Source organism: Pleurodeles waltl, chromosome 10 (genome assembly GCF_031143425.1).
Source record: "Pleurodeles waltl isolate 20211129_DDA chromosome 10, aPleWal1.hap1.20221129, whole genome shotgun sequence".
In the NCBI taxonomy this organism is placed as follows: domain Eukaryota; kingdom Metazoa; phylum Chordata; class Amphibia; order Caudata; family Salamandridae; genus Pleurodeles; species Pleurodeles waltl.
In genome coordinates, this window is record NC_090449.1 from 35,091,587 (window position 1) to 35,111,823 (window position 20,237).

At 48.2% G+C, this 20,237-nt stretch overlaps 1 protein-coding gene and 1 long non-coding RNA gene across 3 annotated transcripts in view; one reads left to right on the forward strand and one right to left on the reverse strand.

Annotated features, from left to right (window-relative positions):
- Window positions 1-9,939, forward strand: part of LOC138260997 (metabotropic glutamate receptor 6-like) — a 202,891-nt gene extending 192,952 nt beyond the window's left edge. Inside the window, exon 11 of the mRNA XM_069209587.1 lies at window positions 4,883-9,939. Within this exon, the coding sequence (XP_069065688.1) occupies window positions 4,883-4,938 (56 nt within the window). The 3' untranslated portion in view covers window positions 4,939-9,939. The remainder of the gene's footprint in view (window positions 1-4,882) is intronic.
- LOC138260998 (uncharacterized) overlaps window positions 1-20,237 on the reverse strand; it is a 111,250-nt gene that overhangs the window by 85,284 nt on the left and 5,729 nt on the right. Inside the window, exon 1 of one of the 2 annotated variants that reach the window (XR_011199039.1) lies at window positions 9,093-9,179. The exons of the other annotated variant lie outside the window; for it this stretch is intronic. This is a non-coding gene — a long non-coding RNA (uncharacterized lncRNA). Of the gene's footprint in view, window positions 1-9,092; window positions 9,180-20,237 lie in introns of those variants that run through there. 2 annotated transcript variants of the gene reach the window in all.

Consider the following 20,237-nt stretch of genomic DNA (forward strand, 5'->3'; position numbering starts at 1 on the left):
TGAAATAGAACAGACCTTCAGCTTGTAAGCGGTAGAGTGGGGCGGGTGGTGGTCTAAAACAAGGCACTACATTGGTAATTGTCTGGTCGAGCAAAAATGCTGAACCCCATTGTACCCCCTTACATGGTAAGGTGCTACAATTCAAATAATAAAGGGTTCTATGGTCAATGACACTCTGTATAGAAAGGTTTGGGGGGTCCCTGGTCACATCAAAGTAGCACAGGTGCCAGAAAGGATGCTAGGATGTATCAAGCTTGCTATGTGCGCGTGTTCTTGCTAGAGGAAACTGGCTGGCATGGGTCATGGGTGCAGTGAGCTATCCAAGGCAATGCTACATCCACAGTACATCCCTTCTGGCAAGTTGGAACCAGGAAGCGGCCGGGACACAGATTACCAACAAATGATGGGCAAGGCCAAAACACACCACACCACAGTCTGAGCACCCCTCAGTGGTCTAATGTGTGAGCCTTGTGAACTAACACGGTCCCTCAGCAACTGCTGTACAGTCCCTCACGCCAAGCGGCGTATTTTCACAAGCAGACGCGGATTGCACCGTATCCTGCGGATTAAAGACCCTGGCAATCCAGATGCCCTATTTAAAGTGGGGAATTAGTGCCTATCAGTTATGTACCAAATGGCTCCGTGGAATCTGGTCTTAGAAGATGCAGGAGGTGCCAGTAGATAGATTTAATATATGTAGAAGCTAATTTATAGTCAGTGAACAGGCTTTTTTCCAGTGCAATTCTCCTTAGATTGCCAATGCACACGTGACCTCCCCTTTCTCATCACCATTTCCTGCTCTGGTGTTTGAGGGAGTCAGGCATTGATGCTATCTACACAGGACATGAGACACCATTACTTTCACAGGCTCTGCCCATCTGCATGGTGTCTCATCTCATCTTCAGCCTCCAGTCTATGCCCATGTACATGATGCCCAGTCAATGTGCCTTCCTGTGGCGTGCCTGTATATCAGAACCTCTAACGTGGCTAGGGCTGGGGTGGGCCAGCGCTTTAGTGGATGACATGTTGTCCAACTTCGTTTTCTTCTTCCAGATTTCTGGATTCCCTGCAGCTCTGCACTGCCCCCTCCTAGGTGCCACCCTTTGTAATATTCATGCCCTCGAGCGCCACCCCTGGACCACTTCATATAAAACCTCACACACCAGCAGCACTGGGCTTCACACTCCTTTCCTAAACATGTCTGTCTATTACTTCAAGAGTACTGGCTTGTATCTCAGTGGGTCCACTCAGTCTCCCATTCTTCTGCGATCGAATAGCATGAGTTAGTATTAATACCCCCTACCATCGGTGTTCAAGCTTCATTGGTATACAGGATTAATACAATCCAAAACAATCTAGGACAGATAATTTCATTAGTATTCGACATTCATATATAGCAACGAGACCCAAAAAATATACCAGGAACATGTAAAAGCTAACCTCGTTCAGGTCAACTCGACACAAGTACTTGATACACGAATTAACCCCCGTGAACTCCAAATCACTCAAATTGTGACAGCCTGATATCATGTCAATCCCACCCCAAGATGCTGTGGTTCACACAGAAGCTACAATGAAGGCTGATCACCAGCACAGATGGATGCCTCTTCCGAAGGGTTATTATCAGGAGTATTTTGATTGCTTCAAGATGCATTTCCAATTCTAAAAGCAACCCTAAGATTATACTAATGAATATCAATTCTAAGAACATCGTGGTACAAGGATTTTGAGGACAGACTGTGTAAACGTAGTTGCATGTAGGGAGGGATTTATTAGTCCTCACTCCGTGTGTACGTACCGGGAAGATATATGCACTGCATAGGTTCATATTTGTGGAGTAAGACTTACTTACCCGTCAATATTTTTTTTCAATATTTTGTCCTCGATATTGTGCCCCACTGGGGTGGATTTTCAAGTTGCACATTCCACCCTGACTGAGGAACCCTCCAGGCACAACTTCAGGACATGAACACAAGTCGAACTTTAACCTCTTTAAACACTGACAACAAATACCACTTTCTCAGTTGCATGGTGCCCAGCAAATTGTAAAGAGGTGAATTAAAGGCTCTTTATGCAATGAACTGAGCCTACATTTTATGTTACTAAACCTACTGTCTCCTAGGCCTGTATGACTTTCTGGATTAATCTGATGAAATCTCACCTTCAAACACTCCCCGTGCCTGAAAGGGTTAAAGCCATTAACCAAATAAGGTTACGGAGGAAGCGAGCCAGGGACTATCTTACATCTGCTTTACACTTTTGATCAGATGGGTTCAGGTCCTCGTATAACTCTGTAAGCGCGTTTTACAGTAGAGCCTCCTCTTCAGTTTTGATTGGTCCCTAGCTTCAGCATTGAGCATCACTAGCACTTTTGGCAGTAGTCATATGCTTGCTGTGAAAGTGTTGCTAAAGTTGCCCTAAGTGGGAAGGGTATGCCCAGACGTGGGTCCTGTGCTCGCTGCGCCACTGGATTCAAGCTAGCCTGGCTAATGAAGGGTGATACCCTGAAACCAGTCCCAGGATGCTTGTTTCCGGTCCAGGGAGGACCTGGCCTGGCAGTTCGGGCTGGACTGTTCCCATGAGGAACAGGGTCAAGACTGATTTGCATATGGCTGGGTCCAAACAGTGGTGGCATGGTGAGCAAAAGAACGATGGATTAAACCCAGATCTGTGACTGGGTGTTTGCATTGTTCAGCACTCCGTACATCATCCTTTTGTGTTGCTTTGAAAGAACCACAGCACTACAAAGTTCTTTCCAAATGAAAATATCAAGGGCCTGATTTAAGAAAAGCGTTACTACACTGCATGTGGTGCCACTTTTCTTGTGGCCCCTTGCGCCCTCCTACCGCCAGCATGTGTGCGCCGTATTTAAAATACGGAACACCATGGTGCTGGGTAGGGGCAATAGCATCAGAACTTCTGACATTATTGATGCACTGTTAAGGGTTAGCGCCAAACTTTTGGCGCTAACCCTGAACAGTACATAGAGTCCCATTGAAAACAATGGCATGCCCCTGCTCTAAGCAGGCGTTAAAAATGGCGAAAAAAAATTACGCAATGAAATCTCTTCAATTTCTTTGCAAAATGTTTGTGCCCTCCCCCCCCTCCCCCCCCCCCCCCCCACTAAAGGGGGAATGCCCCCCTTGCAATCATTATGCCTGGGGCAGGCATAATGTGGTGCAAGGGGTTATAAAGTGGCAGAATGCATGCATTTGGCCATCTAGCGCCACATTATGCTAATGTGTCGTTAGATGGCGCTAGGCCCTCTCACATCTGGGCCTTAGAGACTTGGGGGGGGCGCTTCCTTAGTTTAGAGGCTTTGTCAGCTCTTTTGAATTCCACCGGAATGTTCAATTGGATTCTTGCCAAACATTAAGGGGCAGCAGAATTATTGTAAAGCAGGGTGCAGGGGCCCTTGTAGACCCTCAACATTGGTAAGGTGGAGGACCCAACAAGACGAGTGTTAACGAGAGAGAGCCCTGAGCATATCCTCATAATATGAGCATTCAGATCACTCTTATGAGCTTTCCAAATCATGATCCTCTCAAAGATGGCGCAAGATATCTCTACTGTCTGTAGCTTTACCCCATCTGTTGACCAAAAATGGCAATGCGTGTTTTACCAAACATCAAAACCTTAGTCTTTCTACTATTCACAGTCAGAGAATTTGTTTCGTTCCGTTATACCTCGCTAGTGCATCCAGTATTCTTAGCAGCCCAATAGGCATCTGAAAACTAAATCCTCAGCATTGAGTATTATGTGTTGGTAAAAGTAAACTCCACAATCAGTGCTCAGAAACATTGCACTTTCAAGTCTGCACTATTATGTGTGGTAGGTGTTGCATTTATTAATTATGATGAGTGCCAAGGCATATAAACAGTGAGATTTAAACAGTGACACAAACTGCTTCTGGTGCACAAGATGCCACGTTACCACTTATTCTGTGACCAGTGTGTACATCTCCCACAAAGGTTTTACATTTAGAGGCCGTAACCTTCAGGTAAACGTATATCAAGGGCTGCTTTTAAAGTCTTTAAGAATCCTGCCCAGCTCTCAGAGCCATCTACTGACATGCACACATTCTGGCTCCAGAAGGCAGCCCCTTCCCAGGAGCTATGGCTGTGCCAGGACCAGAGCTTGAGAGAGCAGAGTGAAACCTGAGGATGGCACAATGCATGCTGCCCAAGATGGTCCTCCCACCTCAAGGGCAGAACACCAACACAGATGGGCTTGGTACTAAACAATTGAGGTAAATATATCATCTGACATAATTAAAGTGTCCAAAATACCATTTAGAACAGTAACTCCCCTTTGGAGTTAATAATAGAACATCTACAGCAATTGGGATACTTTCTGTAAACAATATTTATGGCATGCCATTTATATCAGATGATATTTCTGCATTAGGGGCCTGATTACAACTTTGGAGGACGGTGTTAATCCGTCCCAAATGTGATGGATATACCACCAGCCGTATTACGAGTCCATTATATCCTATGGAACTCGTAATACGGTAGGTGGTATATCCGTCACATTTGGGACGGATTATCATCGTCCTCCAAAGTTGTAATCAGGCCCTAAGTATTCAGACGTATGCCCCATGGGAGTTCTGGTACCAGAAATTGTAGTCAGAAGATTGTCTGACATAAATAACTTGCCCACATTTCATTTGCTAACATATAGCCACATCAGCTTTTATAATAGAAAATCAGCATCTGGTAGTACAATATTTTTATGAACAATATTTAGGACACAATATTTATGTCAGGCAGTATTTCTGCATAAGGTATTCTGAGGTACAACCTTCAAGAGGCTGCATGAAGCACCCTACCCTCTCTACTTTCCTTCGTCCAAGTCTCACTTTATTTTCTTTACCCAACAGGTCCTCCCAAGATGGCGTACATCAAGTACACAGAGCTGGAGATCCCACTGACGTGACCCCCAGCAGCTACTGAGGACTACTGCTACAGCTCCCGCGGACACAACGTCTGAGCACAGATAGAGCCATTCTGAGGACTCCACAAAGTAGAAAGGACTGGCTAAGACCATGGACAACTGTATGTGTTTTATGAACAGAAAAGGACAAATATTTATCCGTTTTCTGAGTGATGACTTTATATCTGATAGAAATGTGTGGAGGGCTAAGGTGTGATCAACTTTCCCCTCCACTTCCCTTCACTGTGAGACGACGTTTTATCGGCAGACCTGGCTCTGAGATGGCGCTTGAACTTACAAGATCTTCGGCGCGTCTGGGTGTCCTGCTAATGGATATGCGGGCCATTGGGGGAAGTACATGGTCATGGAAAAGCTACTAGATGAGGAATTAAGGAGGGTCTGAGATCTTCAAACAACCATGGCAACCATGAAATGGGGAGCGTTGACACCTGGGAGGCAAAGCTGGAGACCAACATGTCTCCTGGAGGCACAGACCTCTACCTTCTCGCTGGCTGCTGGACACCTATGGCTCAAACAGACAAACACCCAGGCATCACCCAACAATACGGTTGTGATAATATGATGGCGCATTGTGGCACGCAGGGAAAGCCGCTGAAACTTGGTCTGGGGTGGGCATTACCCTTGAGTTGGTGTTCCAACAAGGACCTGGCAAGGACTTGGTGTTTTGCTCTTTAGAAGTGGAAACTGAAGGTATGGCAGGATGCCAGTCTTTCACAATGTGGTGACAGTGTATATAGGAAATCACAGAGTTTCAGTGTGACATAGAGAATGAGGAGCAGACAAAGAAAGCTCAGGTGTCAGTGTTACACAGTGACGTGGCAGTGGATGGCATGGTCTTATTGTTAATCAGAGACCTAGCAGCAGGCATGCAGTAGATGCTGAGGTCTCACTGGTCCACAGTGACTTAGAAGCACATAGGCAAGTGGTGGTCTAAGTGTTACACAGTGACTTAGCAGTACACAGGGATATCATGGCCTCACTGGTACACAGCGGTTAGAAGCACACAGGGGTATGGTGGTGTCAGTGTTACACAGTCAACAGCAGTACACATGGCTTTCATGGCCTCAGTGTTACACAGTGACCTACAAGTATACAGGGATACCATAGTCATGGTGGTACACGGAGCACTAGCAGCACACGGAGATACCAGGGCCTCGGTGTTACACAGAGAACTAGCAGCACACGGAGATACCAGGGCCTCGGTGATACACAGAGAACTTGCAGCACACGCAGATACCATGGTCTGAGTGTTACACAGTCACCAGCAACACACAGGGGTAAATAGTCTTGGTGTTAAACAGTGACCTAGCAGCACACAGGGATATCATGATCTCGGGGTTACACAGTCACCTAGCAGCACACAGAGATACCATGATCTCGGGGTTACACAGTCACCTAGCAGCACACAGGGATAGCATGGCTTTGGTGTTATGCAGTGGCATCCCAGCATAAAGACATACTATAGACTTGGTGATAGACAGTGACTTAGCAGCACACAGATATACCATGGTCTCGGTGTTACAGTGCCCTAGCAGCTCACAGGGATATAATGGTCTCGGTGTTACAGTGACCTAGCAGCTCACAGGGATATCATGGTCTTGGTGTTACAGTGACCTAGCAGCACACAGGGATATCATGGTCTCGGTGTTACAGTGACCTGGCAGCACACAGGGATATCATGGTCTCGGTGTTACAGTGACCTAGCAGCACACGGGGATAAGACAGTCTTGGTGTTACAGAGTGACCTAGCAGCACATACCATTGTCTCAATGTTACATTGTCACTTAGTGACACACTGGGGTAGGATGGTTTCAGTGTTAAACAGTAAAATAATAGCTTTTAGGAAACCCCTAACTTTCAGTGCTATACAGTGACAGCAGCAACTAGCAATCCCCCAGTATCTTTGAGCTACACAACATAGCAGGCGAAAGGGGACCACAAGATATCAGTGTTACATAATGACTTAGTGGTACAAAGGAAGTAGCAGAATTTCAGCAGTAGTCTGTGACTTAGCAGCACGCAGGGCTGCTATGGTTTTAGTGTCACACAGGGACTCGCAGCACATAAAGGGAATGTAAGGGTCTCGGTGTTGCTGAGTGGCTTAGAAGTGCACATTGAATACACATCTCACAGCTGCTTAGTGGTTTACAAGAACACACATGAAACCCCAGGGTCTCAGTGTTACACGGCGACATAGCAACACACGGGAAATTCCACCGTCTCAATACTCAGCAGTGACTGCTGCACACATTACGAATGCCTAGGTCACAGAGTTGAGCACTGAGCTGAAAGCCAGTTGGCTCAAGAGTTACACAGTGACATAGCAGGCCGCTTAGGGAATTCTATGGATTAGGTTTTACACTTTGGCTGAGTGCACAGAGAATACCAAAGGCTCATTGTTATTCTGCGACTTAGCAGCACACAGGGAAATCCATGGTCAGTGCACAGTGCAGCAGACAGAATCCCAAGTTTCCAGTGATTGTCAGAGCAGAATACACAAGGAATGTTCTAATCTAAGGCCCATATTTATACTTTTTTAGCGCCGCATTTGCACTGCTTTTTGACGCAAAAGGGGCGCAAAATTACAAAATACAATTGTATATTGTAATTTTGCGCCACTTTTGCATCAAAAAATGACGCAAATGCAGTGCTAAAAAAGTATAAATATGGGCCTAAGTTTTACACAATGAAGTAACATTGCACAGGGAACATCCGGGTCACAAGACGTAGCTGCAGTACTTCCTCACCTGCACATTACCATCTGGATTACTGGGTCTTCTGCGATTATGTCCTTCGGGTGTAAACATGCAGCGCCTAGCAAGCCCTCAGGCTAGGTTGGCACTATGTAGATGGCTACATGTTGCTCCTTCTGTCTCCTGGACACCCCAGCATCTAGCAGATGTTAGGTGGAGTACTCCTAGATGTGTAGCTGCTCACCCAACAGAGGTTAGGCAAACAATTATCAGGCATCTAACAACATGCCGTAGACCATCACCAAGCTCATAGCAGCATTCTCCTCCAAGCAACACGCACAAACATCCAGCACAACGCGTCAGTCAGCGCTCAGCACAGCCCTCCAACAGAGCTCAGATATTCCTTACATTGGGGTACCAGTCACCTAGCAAGATAATCACCATCACACATGCGGGAGCACACTGGATGGCCTGCAGGGGAGTTGAAGGCGGCTTTGAACACAACCTTCCCATATGGTACAATAGCCAATGTCTGACAAAGCACATTAGCCGAAAACGGCACGCACACCCAACACAGCTCAACGGCGCTATACACATAGACCTCACCGACCTCACTTAGCACCCACGCGCTGGTTGTAAGCTAGAATAGCAAATTGTTTACAACATCATCCCATTAACTCTAATGGGGCAATGTTTTTGTAAGTGATATTTAGGACACAATATTTATGCCAGTTGACATTCTGACAGCAATACTCTGGTATTACGCCCCACTTTCCACAAGCAATACACCACGCAACAACAACACATGCCACACTGCAGCAATACTCATCAAGCCTCAACCGTCTGGAAAAAGGGATGTTGCATGGACCCTGACAGCACACCCAACTCTCAGTTATCCAAAAATATGTTTCAAGCTGGGGAATATCCCACTAGAGCTTCTAGGTAGCATCTGCGTGAATTAGGAAAGACCTTTAGCTGCACTTACTAAGCGCTACTAATCCACAGTTACACACATTGAGGCAGACATGCACAAGTAAGAAGTCCATTATCCACACCAATGATTAATCAACCAAAAATGGAGCTCGTCTGATGGAATCCTGGGCCCAGGGTGGGAAGAGCCTCAAACTCTGACAGTGCTGAGAGGTCCTACTAATCGCAGTATGGCACTACACAACACTAATCTCTCTAACACAAGATTACCTTTAGAATCTGAGCGTCTCCCATCCCCCATTGACTTAGGAACTGGTTTACTTTGGCGGATGGGTTTCTCCATCTGAACTGTGACCCTAACATTAGTCCCCGCAGCCGCCGTGGTGTGGGGCCCTCAGCACAGCCTGCACTGGGCATGGACGGTGGGCACCTGGCCTGAGAGGTCCTGACTGGGTCTGGGGGGAGATGAGGACCCCTTAGTTTGCAGGCGGCCCTTACTGTTCCGATACGCACCTGCAGTGGCGTTTGTGACAGAGGAACTTGTCCCCCTCGGCCATGCTCCAGACCTGAGCCGGGTGTCATTGCTGCGCACTAGTGCCAGGGCTCCATTTCAGACTGCTGGCATCCTTGGAAGCGTCACTGTCAGCTCAGCTGAGCACTAGATGGACCTGCACAGACCCGAGACTCCAGGACACCAGCTGGGCTCTCGCGCAGCGGTCCCCGTCCCCTCCGGCACCTGGAGAATTTAATTGAGGCGGACATGAAACAAAGACGGCGGAGCCGGAGACTCCTCACCACCAGCTAATGCCACTTAATTGGCCCCACGTCACTCAGAAAGCATTTACTGCACAGTTCTCAGCCGAGTAGAAGCGGCCCCTCCCCCTCCATGAGTCGTGGCCTGTGGAACAAGCCGCTTGGTTGCAGAGACACATATCTGGGACTCAAACACATCCATGAAGTTGCCCTCCTCCTGCCTTGGGGCGCACCCACCACAGATGCCCACAGATGTGCCCAGCTGCCAGGGCAGGGTAGGGTTGGCGCATGGTTTTATTTATTTTTGTGAATTTATATAGGGCGGACATGGCCCAGAGGAGTCAGGGCGCTATACAAGAGAACTGAGTGACTTTAACGGGAGTGGCCCCGCAGATGCTCCGCTGTTGATGAAGGGCCCCTCGCCGCACGTGTCCACATTACAAGTACTTCCCAAGCTTGGACTTTGTCTTCAAGTAGATGTGAAACGATGGCCGCTGATTTTAACCAGTGGTTTTCCAAGAGACTATTCAGCTCGTGGTGTGCCCTATCCATGCGTAATGTTACTTATACGTTTTATTTTTAATAAATGGGAGGGTCACGGGGCCACAAAATGACTGTGTGAGTTAAACATTTACTACTGACTTCTTTTGTGACCTACTTTTTACAATTTCGATTCCGAGCATGGCCAATACAGCCATTCATATTTCTGAAGTCGATAAGTCGAGTGCTATTGCATTGGTTAATAGTAGCACCTGTTATCTACAGAGCCTGGAAAAGTTATGCAGTGCTGTTAACTGATTTACTCACAGCCTTCTAGCCACACCCAGTTCCAGCCTCTCCAAGTCTGTGTAAGAACTGAAGGGCATATTTATGAGTGGCTTACTCCATGCCTGCACCACGCAACGTGGTACACTTGTGGCACAAACCACCAACTCATATTTTTGAAGGCACACAAAGCCACTTTGCGTGGCTTTGAATGGGTTCAAAAATATGGAGTGAGGCAACACAATGCAAATTGCTGCAATGTCTTACTTTGCCCTGGGTAGGCGTCCATGGGCGCTGCGGTGGGTGTTCTCATGCAACTTCCATGGATTTTGACTCATTCCCAGAGTTACAAGGACTCGTAAACCTGGGAATACGCCATAATCATACGCCTACCTAGAAGTGGTGTAACAAGGAGAAATATCTTTATTTCTTCTCGTTTTTTCCTCTTTCTATGTGTGCTGCATAAAGAAGAGGAAACTGCCTGTCAGGATTGTTTTTGTGCAGGAAGGTGTCCCTTTCTTCATGGAAACGATCCTGCATGCTATGGAGCCACCGCTGCACTACAGTGCAAGGGTGCCTGCGTTGGAGCTAGGCCGCCAAAACGGCACCAGCGCAGGGGAAAGGACAGGAATGCACCGTATTGGATAAATACAACTCATTCCTGCCCTATCCCTGTGACGCAGGGCAGGACAGCAAGGTTACATGCTGCCCTGCCCTGCCCTGCGCCAGAAAGCCCACAAATCTGGGCTTAACTCTAAGGAATGAGAGACGAAAGTCAAGCACATGGTGGAGAAAGAAAGAAAGATAGAGGGAAGAGAAAATCTAAGGAGGGAATATATTAGCAGAATGATAGAGCACGTAAGGGCGATACAGAGGGGAGGACAGGACAAGATTTGGGGGACAGTGAAAGAAAGATAACGACAGTCGATAATGAAACTTGAGGGGGCTCCTGCAAATTACATGGAGGGCACCCCACCTCCTCGGCCCACCATCTACCACTTTTGCTGAGGTGGCCCTCTGGAGCTCGGCGCCACCCGCAAGGCGCTTATGCTAGGCCACTGGAAGGAGAAAGAAAAGCGTGGAGGAGTGACAGTAAACGTGGAGAGATGAGAGTGAGAAAGTGGCAGGTAGCTAGAGAGAAAGAGCAGACGAGGGCAGTAAACAAGGACAGGGCAGAGAGAAATTAAAGAAAGGGAAGAATAAAGACAAGTGTAATGGGAGAATGGGGGAGGAATGAGACCTCACACATGACATCACTCATGAAATGATCTATGACATAATTTATAACAAAACTGATCACATCTCAAATGTCATCATTGATGGTCATGCACGGCGGGAGTTGTCCACAGGGCCTGGCTGGCAGCCACGCCCTGCAGCCAACCCCCAACATGCAGGCCACCCCACGCTGTGCACATGGTGGGGGTTTGGTCACAAGGCCTGACCTAAAGCCAGGCCCTGTGGCTAACCCTCCCTGAAGGCTGCCAACCCCGCATTGCACATGGCCTTTGGTCATGCCGAGGGGTGGGGAGTTGGCCACAGAGCCTGGCCCTGAGGACCCCATCCGCAGGGCCTTTTTTTTTTTAAAGGGGAGGGGGTTGCGAATATCGCTGTGAGGTAGGAGGTGCATCCTCAGCTGTTACTTTGGTGGATACGGGCAGTGGGAGAGAGTGCAGTGGGACGGGCGAGTGAGAGGGAGGCAAAACGTATTTGCCTGGTAGAGTGGTTGAAGATCAGGCAATGGTTGATGTAGGCTAGTCCTTGGTTGTGCAATGCTTTGTAGGCATGGCTCATCAGATTGAATTGGCAACTCTTCTGTATGGGGAGGCAGTGGAGTTTTCTGAGGTGGGGGTGATGTGGGTCCATCTGGGGGGGTTGCAGATGAGTCTGGCAGCAGAGCCCTATATGGTCTGGAGTTTCTGCAAAAAGTGTGTGGTGATCTCAGCTTAGAGTGTATTGCCATAGTCTAATCGGCTGGTGATTAGGGCCTGAATGACAGCATGTCTGGTGGTCAGGGGGAGCTATTTGAAAGACTTTTCATAACATGCAATGTGTACAAAAGCAGGCAGAGGCAACTGTGTTGGTCTGGGACTTCATGGTCAGTTTGCTGTCCAGGATTATGCTGAGTTTCTGGTGTGGTCAGTCGTTTTGGGTGATGGTTCAAGTTCCGACGGCCACCAGGATTCATTACTAGGGGTTGTGTTTTTCCCAAAGATCAGCACTTCCGTTACGTCCATGTTGAGCTTCAGACAGTTGTCCTTCATCCAGTTGGTGACGCCTGTCACGCGCCTGTGGAAGTTGGTTTTCGTGCTGGCGGGATCTTCTGAGGGCGAGACGATGAGCTTGGTGCTGTCTGCATGGGATATGATGTTTAATCTCTGGGACAATGTTGGCCAAGGGTGTCATGCAGGTGTTGAAAGGGGTTGAAAGGGGTGGGGCTGAAGGAGAATCCCTGGGGAACACAGAAGATGATGTCCTTCGGTTCGGAGGTAAATGGAGGTAGGCGAACCTTCTGCATTCTTCCGATGGGGAAGGAGGAGATCCACTCGAGCGTGTTTCCTTGGATACCAATGTGATGCGCTCTTCTGATCAGGATGTGATGAGATATGGTGTCAAAGGCTGCTGAGAGGTTGAGGAGGCTCAGGCTGCTGTTTCTCCCCGATCGAGGAGGGCTCCGATATTATCATTGGCTGTGCTCAAGGCAGTCTCAGTGCTGTGGTTGGCACGGAATACAGATTGGGAGGTGTTTGCTCTAGATAGTTTGTGAGTTGTCGGTTAATGGCTTATTCCCGGACTTTGGCGGGGAATGGGAGAAGGGAGATGGGGAAGTAGTGTTTGAGTTCATTCAGGTCGCCATATGGTTTCTTGAGGAGTGGTTTGACTTCTGCATGTTTCCAGTCTTTGGTAAAGGAGGTCATGGCAAGTGAGGAGTTTGATAGGATGGTTATCTCACTGCTGATCCTGCAGCTTCCAAGGTTGAAAACGTGGTGGGGTGGAGGTCCATGGTGGCTCCTGAGTGGATGGAGTTCATGATGGTGGTGGTGTCCTGGGGTGAGCTGGTCCAATGAGGTAAGTCAGTGGTCTGTGTTGATTTCGGTGAGTGCCTGAAGAAAAGAGAAGTCTGAGGGCTTGGGTTGGGGTTTGAAGTTCATATAGATGGAGGTGATCTTGGCATGGAAAAAGTCCCAAGTCTGTCACATAGTTCTTGGGAGGAAGTGATGCTGTTTTTCGTGGCTGAGGGGTTGGCAAACTCTTTGACGCTTTTGGGGAGCTCTCTTCTGTAGTTGGAAGTCGACTCAATGCGGTTGTTTGGGATTTCCTCTTTGTACCTCTCAGTTGCTGGTTAGAGGTTGAGGGAGTTCTTGCAGGTGGTACTGTCTGAGATGCCCTTGCTTATGTGCCATCTTCCTTCCAGTTGCTTGCAGTGGCATTTTGCTGTTCTCAGTTCCTTGGTGTACCTTCTTGCCTGCTTGCTGATCTTCATGGGAGCGATGATGTTGGAGCAGTTTGTGATACAGGAGTAGAATTTTTTGACAGCTTGGTCCAGGTTTGAGGCAGTGTTGAGGAATGATGTATTGAGGGTGTCAGCCTAGTGGCTCTCTGATACTTTGCTCCAGCTGCGTGGGGGGCACTCGGTGGCAGAGGTGCGGGGGCTGGAGATGTTGAAGTGTACAATGGAGTGGTCAGTCCAGGTGAGTTTGCGGACGTGGCTGTACTTGACCCTGTTGCTGGAGGTGAAGATGGGGTCCAGCATGTGTCCTGCTTTATGGGTGGGGTCAGTGATGAGTTGGGTGAATCCAATGTTATTCATGCTGTCCAAGAGGCTGCCGGTGTTTGTGTTGTTGAGGTCATCGAGGTGGAAATTTAGATCTCTGTGGAAGATGTAGTCTTTGGAGTCAGTGGCAAGAAGGACAATGACGTCCGGATGACAGGGAAGATGCTGGGGTGTTGTTCAGGTGGTCTGTAGGTGAGGGAGCCTTTGCTGGTGGTTTCTCCATGTGTTTAAAGTTTGAAGTTGAGGTGTTCCATGGTCTGGGTGGTCTATTCTGTCTCTGTGGTGCAGTGGATGTTTTCTTTGTGGATGATGGTGATCCCTCAAGGTTAGTTGGTACAGGCTTGGTGTGTGATCTTGCATCCGTTCGGTGTTGCTGCGATGATGTCGAGAGTGGACGTGGGTGTGAGACAGATCTCAGTGAAGAAGATGAAATTGGGGTGAGGGTGGTGATGAGGTCTCAGATCTTGGTGATGTGTTTGTTCACATGGTGGTGGATGGTGTGTTGGTTGGCTATCAGATGATGCAGTTGAAAGAGCAGTGGATGTAGGAGAAAGGGCCTACTGTGGATTGAGGGAAGGTGCAGCAGCAGCGGTTGTTATGGCGTCCATAGTTCAGAGTTTTGAGTTCAGCGGCGGTGTAGCTGCGGGTGTAGGAGAACCAGGGTTCCTGGTGTTGGGATCAGTTCAGGCATGGATGGGTGTTGACGGGCTTGCCTTTGGCAAGCCAGCAACACAGTCGAGCTGCGGCCTCCATTAAGTAGGTCTAGGGAGGATGGAGGCATGCTGAGTGGCGGTTGGTGGGGCTAGCATAAGGTGGGAGACGGGCGGTGGCAAAACAAGTGGGAGAAAAAGGGGGGAGAAAAATGAGGAAAAAGGAGGGAAAGATGGAAAAAAGGAAGGAGAAAAATTAGGAAAAAATGAGGCACAGGCAGGCACAAAAGGGAAAGGCAGTAAGGCAAAGGAAAAAGTCACAAAAGACAAAGATCAGAAGAAGGAAATAAAATAAGCACAAAGAGAACAAGAATCTGGCTGTTCGGGGGCCGACAGTGGGAGAGAGAGAGCTACTAATGCTGCTCCCTGCTGGCAGGTGCAATATTCTGATCTGTTGATGCGAGCAGGGAAACAGATCAAAAGTCCACTCCTGGCGGGCCGAAGTGTTTCTAAAGCTCCTGTCTGCTGGTGTTCGCTTGGTGTTCGTTCCTGCTTGGTGGGAAATTCAAAAATGCTCCTGCCAAGCAAGAGCAAACACAGGTTTCCCTCCCCAAGCCACTGCAGCCAAGGAACCCGCTACGTCCTGGTTGTGGGCTCCCAGGGACGTAGCTACTCAGCCAGTGCTGGGTTCAGGAAAGGGGATGTGTGTTTCCCTCCCTTAAAATAATAGGCCTCAGGGGTGGGATTCCTGGGCCTTTTAAGGCTCCTGGATGCGGGGCGCATGGCCCCCTCCCCATTTTGTTTAATATCAGCCCAAGGGTGGGCTCCCGAGGGCTTTTTAGGGGCTTGGGAGGGGGGCTGCGTGGTCCCCTTTCCCCATATAAATTAATTTTGACCCTGGGGTTGGCGAAGCAAGGCCTCTGGACACTCAGAGAGGGGGGCTTGCATGGCCTCACCTCCCCATATAATCTTGTTTTGGCCCTGGGATGGGCTCCGCAGGCCCTCTGAGGCTCGGGAAAGGGAACCACGTGGTTTAACTATGCCATTTGGAGTTAGCTAATGGTTCTAGTTAAGAACTTGCACTGGGAACTGTTGGGAACTTTTAATACCAATTTGAGTAGAAAGTGGGGAGGTTGTGTCTTCTTTCTGATAAAAAATGTTCTGACCATGTTAAAAAAGGGGAGCACATGCACTTTATTACTGGTTAAAATAGGTAAAGTGCACAGAGATGTGACACCTGCAAAGATATAGGCTCCAGCAAAGTTGACAAATATGGGATGACCATGCAGTAAAGGTGGATTTTCTACTGATGCCCTTAAAACAATTGTTCCTGTGCTCCATCCTACATCTACGGTCTGATACTAGAGGTGAAAGCCTTTCCATTACACCCCACCATTTTAGCCAGTACTGTGGAAAGACCGGGTCCAGGCCTTTCCATGGCTCTCTTATGATATGCTGCTGCAAGGCCATCTCTACCAAACCTTGACAAGTGATGTCTTCCCTTTTAAAAGATGGAGCTCACCTTACACCAAAAACAGTGTTACCACAGCAGTGGTTATCCTAGCAGCCTCAAAAAGTGTTCAGGGGCCCCAGATAAAAGGCAAACCTTTCTTACCTAGTGTGACTTGCATTTTCTCTGCCACCCCTTGGAATTCCCATGTAACCAATCAAAAGCAGAGTGAAAGGGAGGGACTTTCTCTACTTGGAATAATGCTTGGGGAAGAGTTTTTTTAAATGGACACGACATTCCTCGAAGTATGCCGGGAAGCCTGTGGCAATGTTTTCCAGGTATTTGTTAGAAAGGGTGTTTCTGGTTGGCTAGGGTATGCACCTAAGCCAGGCAGAATCCACCTACTCTAGTCAGAGCAAGGGAGTTACACACCCAAGATAACCCCTGTTCACCCCCTTGGTAGCTTGGTACAAGCAGTCAGGCTTATCCCAGAGACAATGTGTAAAGTGATCGCATAGCACACACACCACACATGACGCAATAAATACACCACAAAGGAAACACAACAGCAAGTTATATAAAAATAAACTGTATTGCATAAAACATCATTAGACCAAACGCAACATGTATCAGTAATACCTGCTACACAAGCAGTTGTCAGAACATCACACAGGTTACTAATAGTCTGTAAGAATAAGCAGTAGTCAGGTAAACACATAGGTTACTGGTATTCTGCAACACAAGCAGTAGTCAGGTTGTCATTATCACTAAAGATTAACATATTAGGATAAACACCCTACCAGAGATGCTAAAACATCATAACGAAAGTACATAGCATGGCAACATTCCCCAAGTGTAAGTCATCAGTATCACCAACATGAATATACCAGGCATAGAAGCATTTCCTGAGGGCATACGCCCTATATCAACCTTACCCTCCCCAATGCAGATCGTGAAAATATGTGCATCGCCAAGCAAGGCAAAAACCATGAGTCACAGATCATTAAGTCATGAAATGCTGGGGAAACCCTGAGGGAAGGACATATCCTGGTGGGAGAAAACAAAATCAGAGAGACGATCCCTCCATGGTCCCTCCTACTTGAAAATCCTAGCACCTCTGCACTTCTTTTCCTGGAGAATGTGGTAAATGGGGCACACTCCGCCCCCAGAGGAGCTCCTGCGCTCAGATTACTATGAATACAATCCTTTAGTGGTATCCAGGGTAACGACCCCGCTTCCCTTAGGGGGACTGCTACCACAAGGAATATGGCGCCGTGGGTGTGTATCGTGCTGGCCCGTTTCCTCACACCAAAGAAAGAAAGAAAGGGCCCGGCAGCCACCCGCATGCATGTGGCATGGCTGCTATCTGCCTCCCAAGCGCTACCTCTCTAGGGCAGCCGCCCGGAGCCCTCCGGGGCCTGCTGGCTGCTGCTTCTCTACTCGTGGCAACGCAGTCCCTGGCAGCCCCTCAAGGTATGTCGCATGGACGTATTGGGGGCACACAGGTCTCCCACATCGGTGTGGCAACCTCAAAGGTTCCCTGCTATCAGAAGGACACACACCGGCCGCAAAACACTTGATCCACTGCTGAGTACGAGGGGGAGGCCTCACCGGGTCCTCCTGTCTGTGCTAGCGGAGTGCGATCCCTCTTGAAGGTGGCAGGGATTCTGCGGAGTCTGTCCCGTGGGGTTGCTTTGTCCCAGCACGAGGCGGCGGTGCCGTTTGGTCTGTGAATGAGGTGTTCAGGGTGTGGCGGTCCTCCTCACGCATTCCTGGGTCCCGGTTCCCCCAGCGGAAGGGAAATGCTACCAGCCTATGTCAGTGCTCACCGCGCACTGATTAACTCACATAAAGGCACCCCACGGCTCGACCCAGAGCACCATTCCTTGCGTGGCTCACGCTACTGCTGGATTCACAGGCCACCAGAGTACCATGGCAAGGGTGAGCAAGGGTCATTTATGAGGTCCCTGGGGTCACCAATACCCAGGGGACCACGCAGCAGGTCCTGGGAGATCACTGGGGGCACACAGAAGGGGGTAACAACAGCAGGCCAGCACATGTCTCCTTACAACTAAAAATAGCAGACATTCTAGTGACCTATCAGGCCACAGGTCAGCACTAGAACATGGTAGTCCTCATGGCGGTTTCCTGGCAAGTCCCTCCAACAGCATCTGGTTCCTGGTCCATCAGTATCTAAAAATGTGGGGGGAAACTCCCTGTACTTATACTCATTTTGCAAAGCCGCCACAAAAGGGGGAGAAGGGGTTCTAACCAGTACTAACCAGTTATAGGATTGTCCCCTTTCTCCTCCAGCACTGGCTCCACACATCAGTGGGTGGTAAACAAGCCTTTTGTGTGAGGCTAAGGCACAGCCTTTACAAAAGCAGGTGTGCTTGGCCTCTCTTTCTCCCAGACCAGGAAGACCATTCAGTATGCAGATGCACTCTTATGACACCTCCACCCTCCCTGTGTACAGGCAGTATCCACAAGCCCAGCTGTCACTCTGCCCCAGACGTGGATTGGAGGTAAGCTGCGAAACACCAGAGTCATAAGCACAGGGAAATGCTCACTTTCTAAAAGTGGCATTTCTATAATGGAAATTAAAAAAACACCTACGTCAGTGAGCAGCATTTCTCATTTCCATTACAACCATACCAAACATGCCTACGCTACCCATCATAGATCAGATAATACCACTTATACATAGGTTAGGGCATTTCCAATGCAATCCTATAAGAGAGGCAGCACCCACAGCAGTGAGAAACCAAATAGGCTGTTTGTCACTAACAGGACATGCCACACATCCAGGTACATGTTCTGCCTTTTACCCACACAGCACCCTGCCCATAGGGCTAGCTAGGGCCTACCTTAGGGGTGACATATGTAGTAAAAGGGGAGTTCTAGGCCTGGCAAATAAATTTAGATGCCAGGCCCCGGTGGCAGTAAACTGCGCATGCAGGCCCTGCTGTGCCAGGCCTGATACAGGTTTGAAAGGCTACTTCTGTGGGTGGCGCAAGCAGCGCTGCAGGCCCACTAGTAGCATTCACTTTACAGGCCCTGGGTATAGGGATGCCACTGTACAAGGGACTTACAGGTAAATTAAATGTGCCAATTAGGTGTAAGCCAATCCTACCAAATTTAGAAGGGAGAGCGCATGCGCTTTAGCACTGATCAGCAGTGATAAAGTGCTCAGAGTCCTAGAGCCAACAAAAAGGGTCAGAAAAAATAGGAGGAGGACGGCAAAAGGTTTGGGAATGATCCTGTAAAAAGGGCCAGGTCCAACAGCATTCTTCCTGGAATGTTTGTGAATTGCAAAAATATACCAGGCACGTCAGGTACAGGCAGAAATCTACTCTTCACTTTTTGTTAATATGGCTCTATGTGTGCAGCTTGAGTTGAGTGTACTACTGTGCTATTTACTTTACATACAAACATGTTTGTGCACCAGATGATGTGGACAATTGGTGGCCCAACAGTTTAATTTGTGCCACCTTGTGTGCTCCCTCCAAAATCATTCCTAGAGGTGCCACTGTCAGCTTCTCCTTGTTCACCACATGCACATTGGAACCTCTCCTATCTCCCTTCCCAGACCTCACCCACATCATTCTTAGCCAGTAGGCCAGGTGTTCCTCTTAATGTCCACATCTAGAGGCGGAGCTAAGGCAATGAGGCCAGCCTCGAATGTAGCTATGCTGGCCCCACCACACAATGGAGGCAGAAGAGGAGCTTGTCAGCCTGCTTCCCTCATAGCTTCACCATCAGGATGAGATCACAGAAGCCTCTTCCATCTTTAACAGTACCATAACACATGTGAGGCCCGATTCACAAAAGTAAACTTAGACCAAAAGTCTAAGTTTAGACTAAAAGTCTAATTTTAGACCTGAAGTCAAACTTTACTGGTAGTAAAGTTAGACTTTTGGTCTAAGTTTAGACTTTTGATCTAAACCTAGACCAAAAGTATAAACTTACACCAAAAGTCTAACTTTACTATGAGTAAAGTTAGACTTTGCGTCTAAACTTAGACTTTTCATCCAAGTTTACCTTTGTGAATCGGGCCCGAGAAATTTTGAATTTCTGAAACCGAATATGTGTGTGTGTGTGTGAGTGAGACTGTATGTGTTTGTGTTTTCGGGACAATAGTGATAGTTTCATGATCCAAATCCTCAAAATACATAGAATCAGGAATCATCTCTCCTTCTGATCTACAAAACCAGGATCAACAACCTAGCAGGTGATGTGGACAGAGCTGCTGACTTTAGATCAGGGAA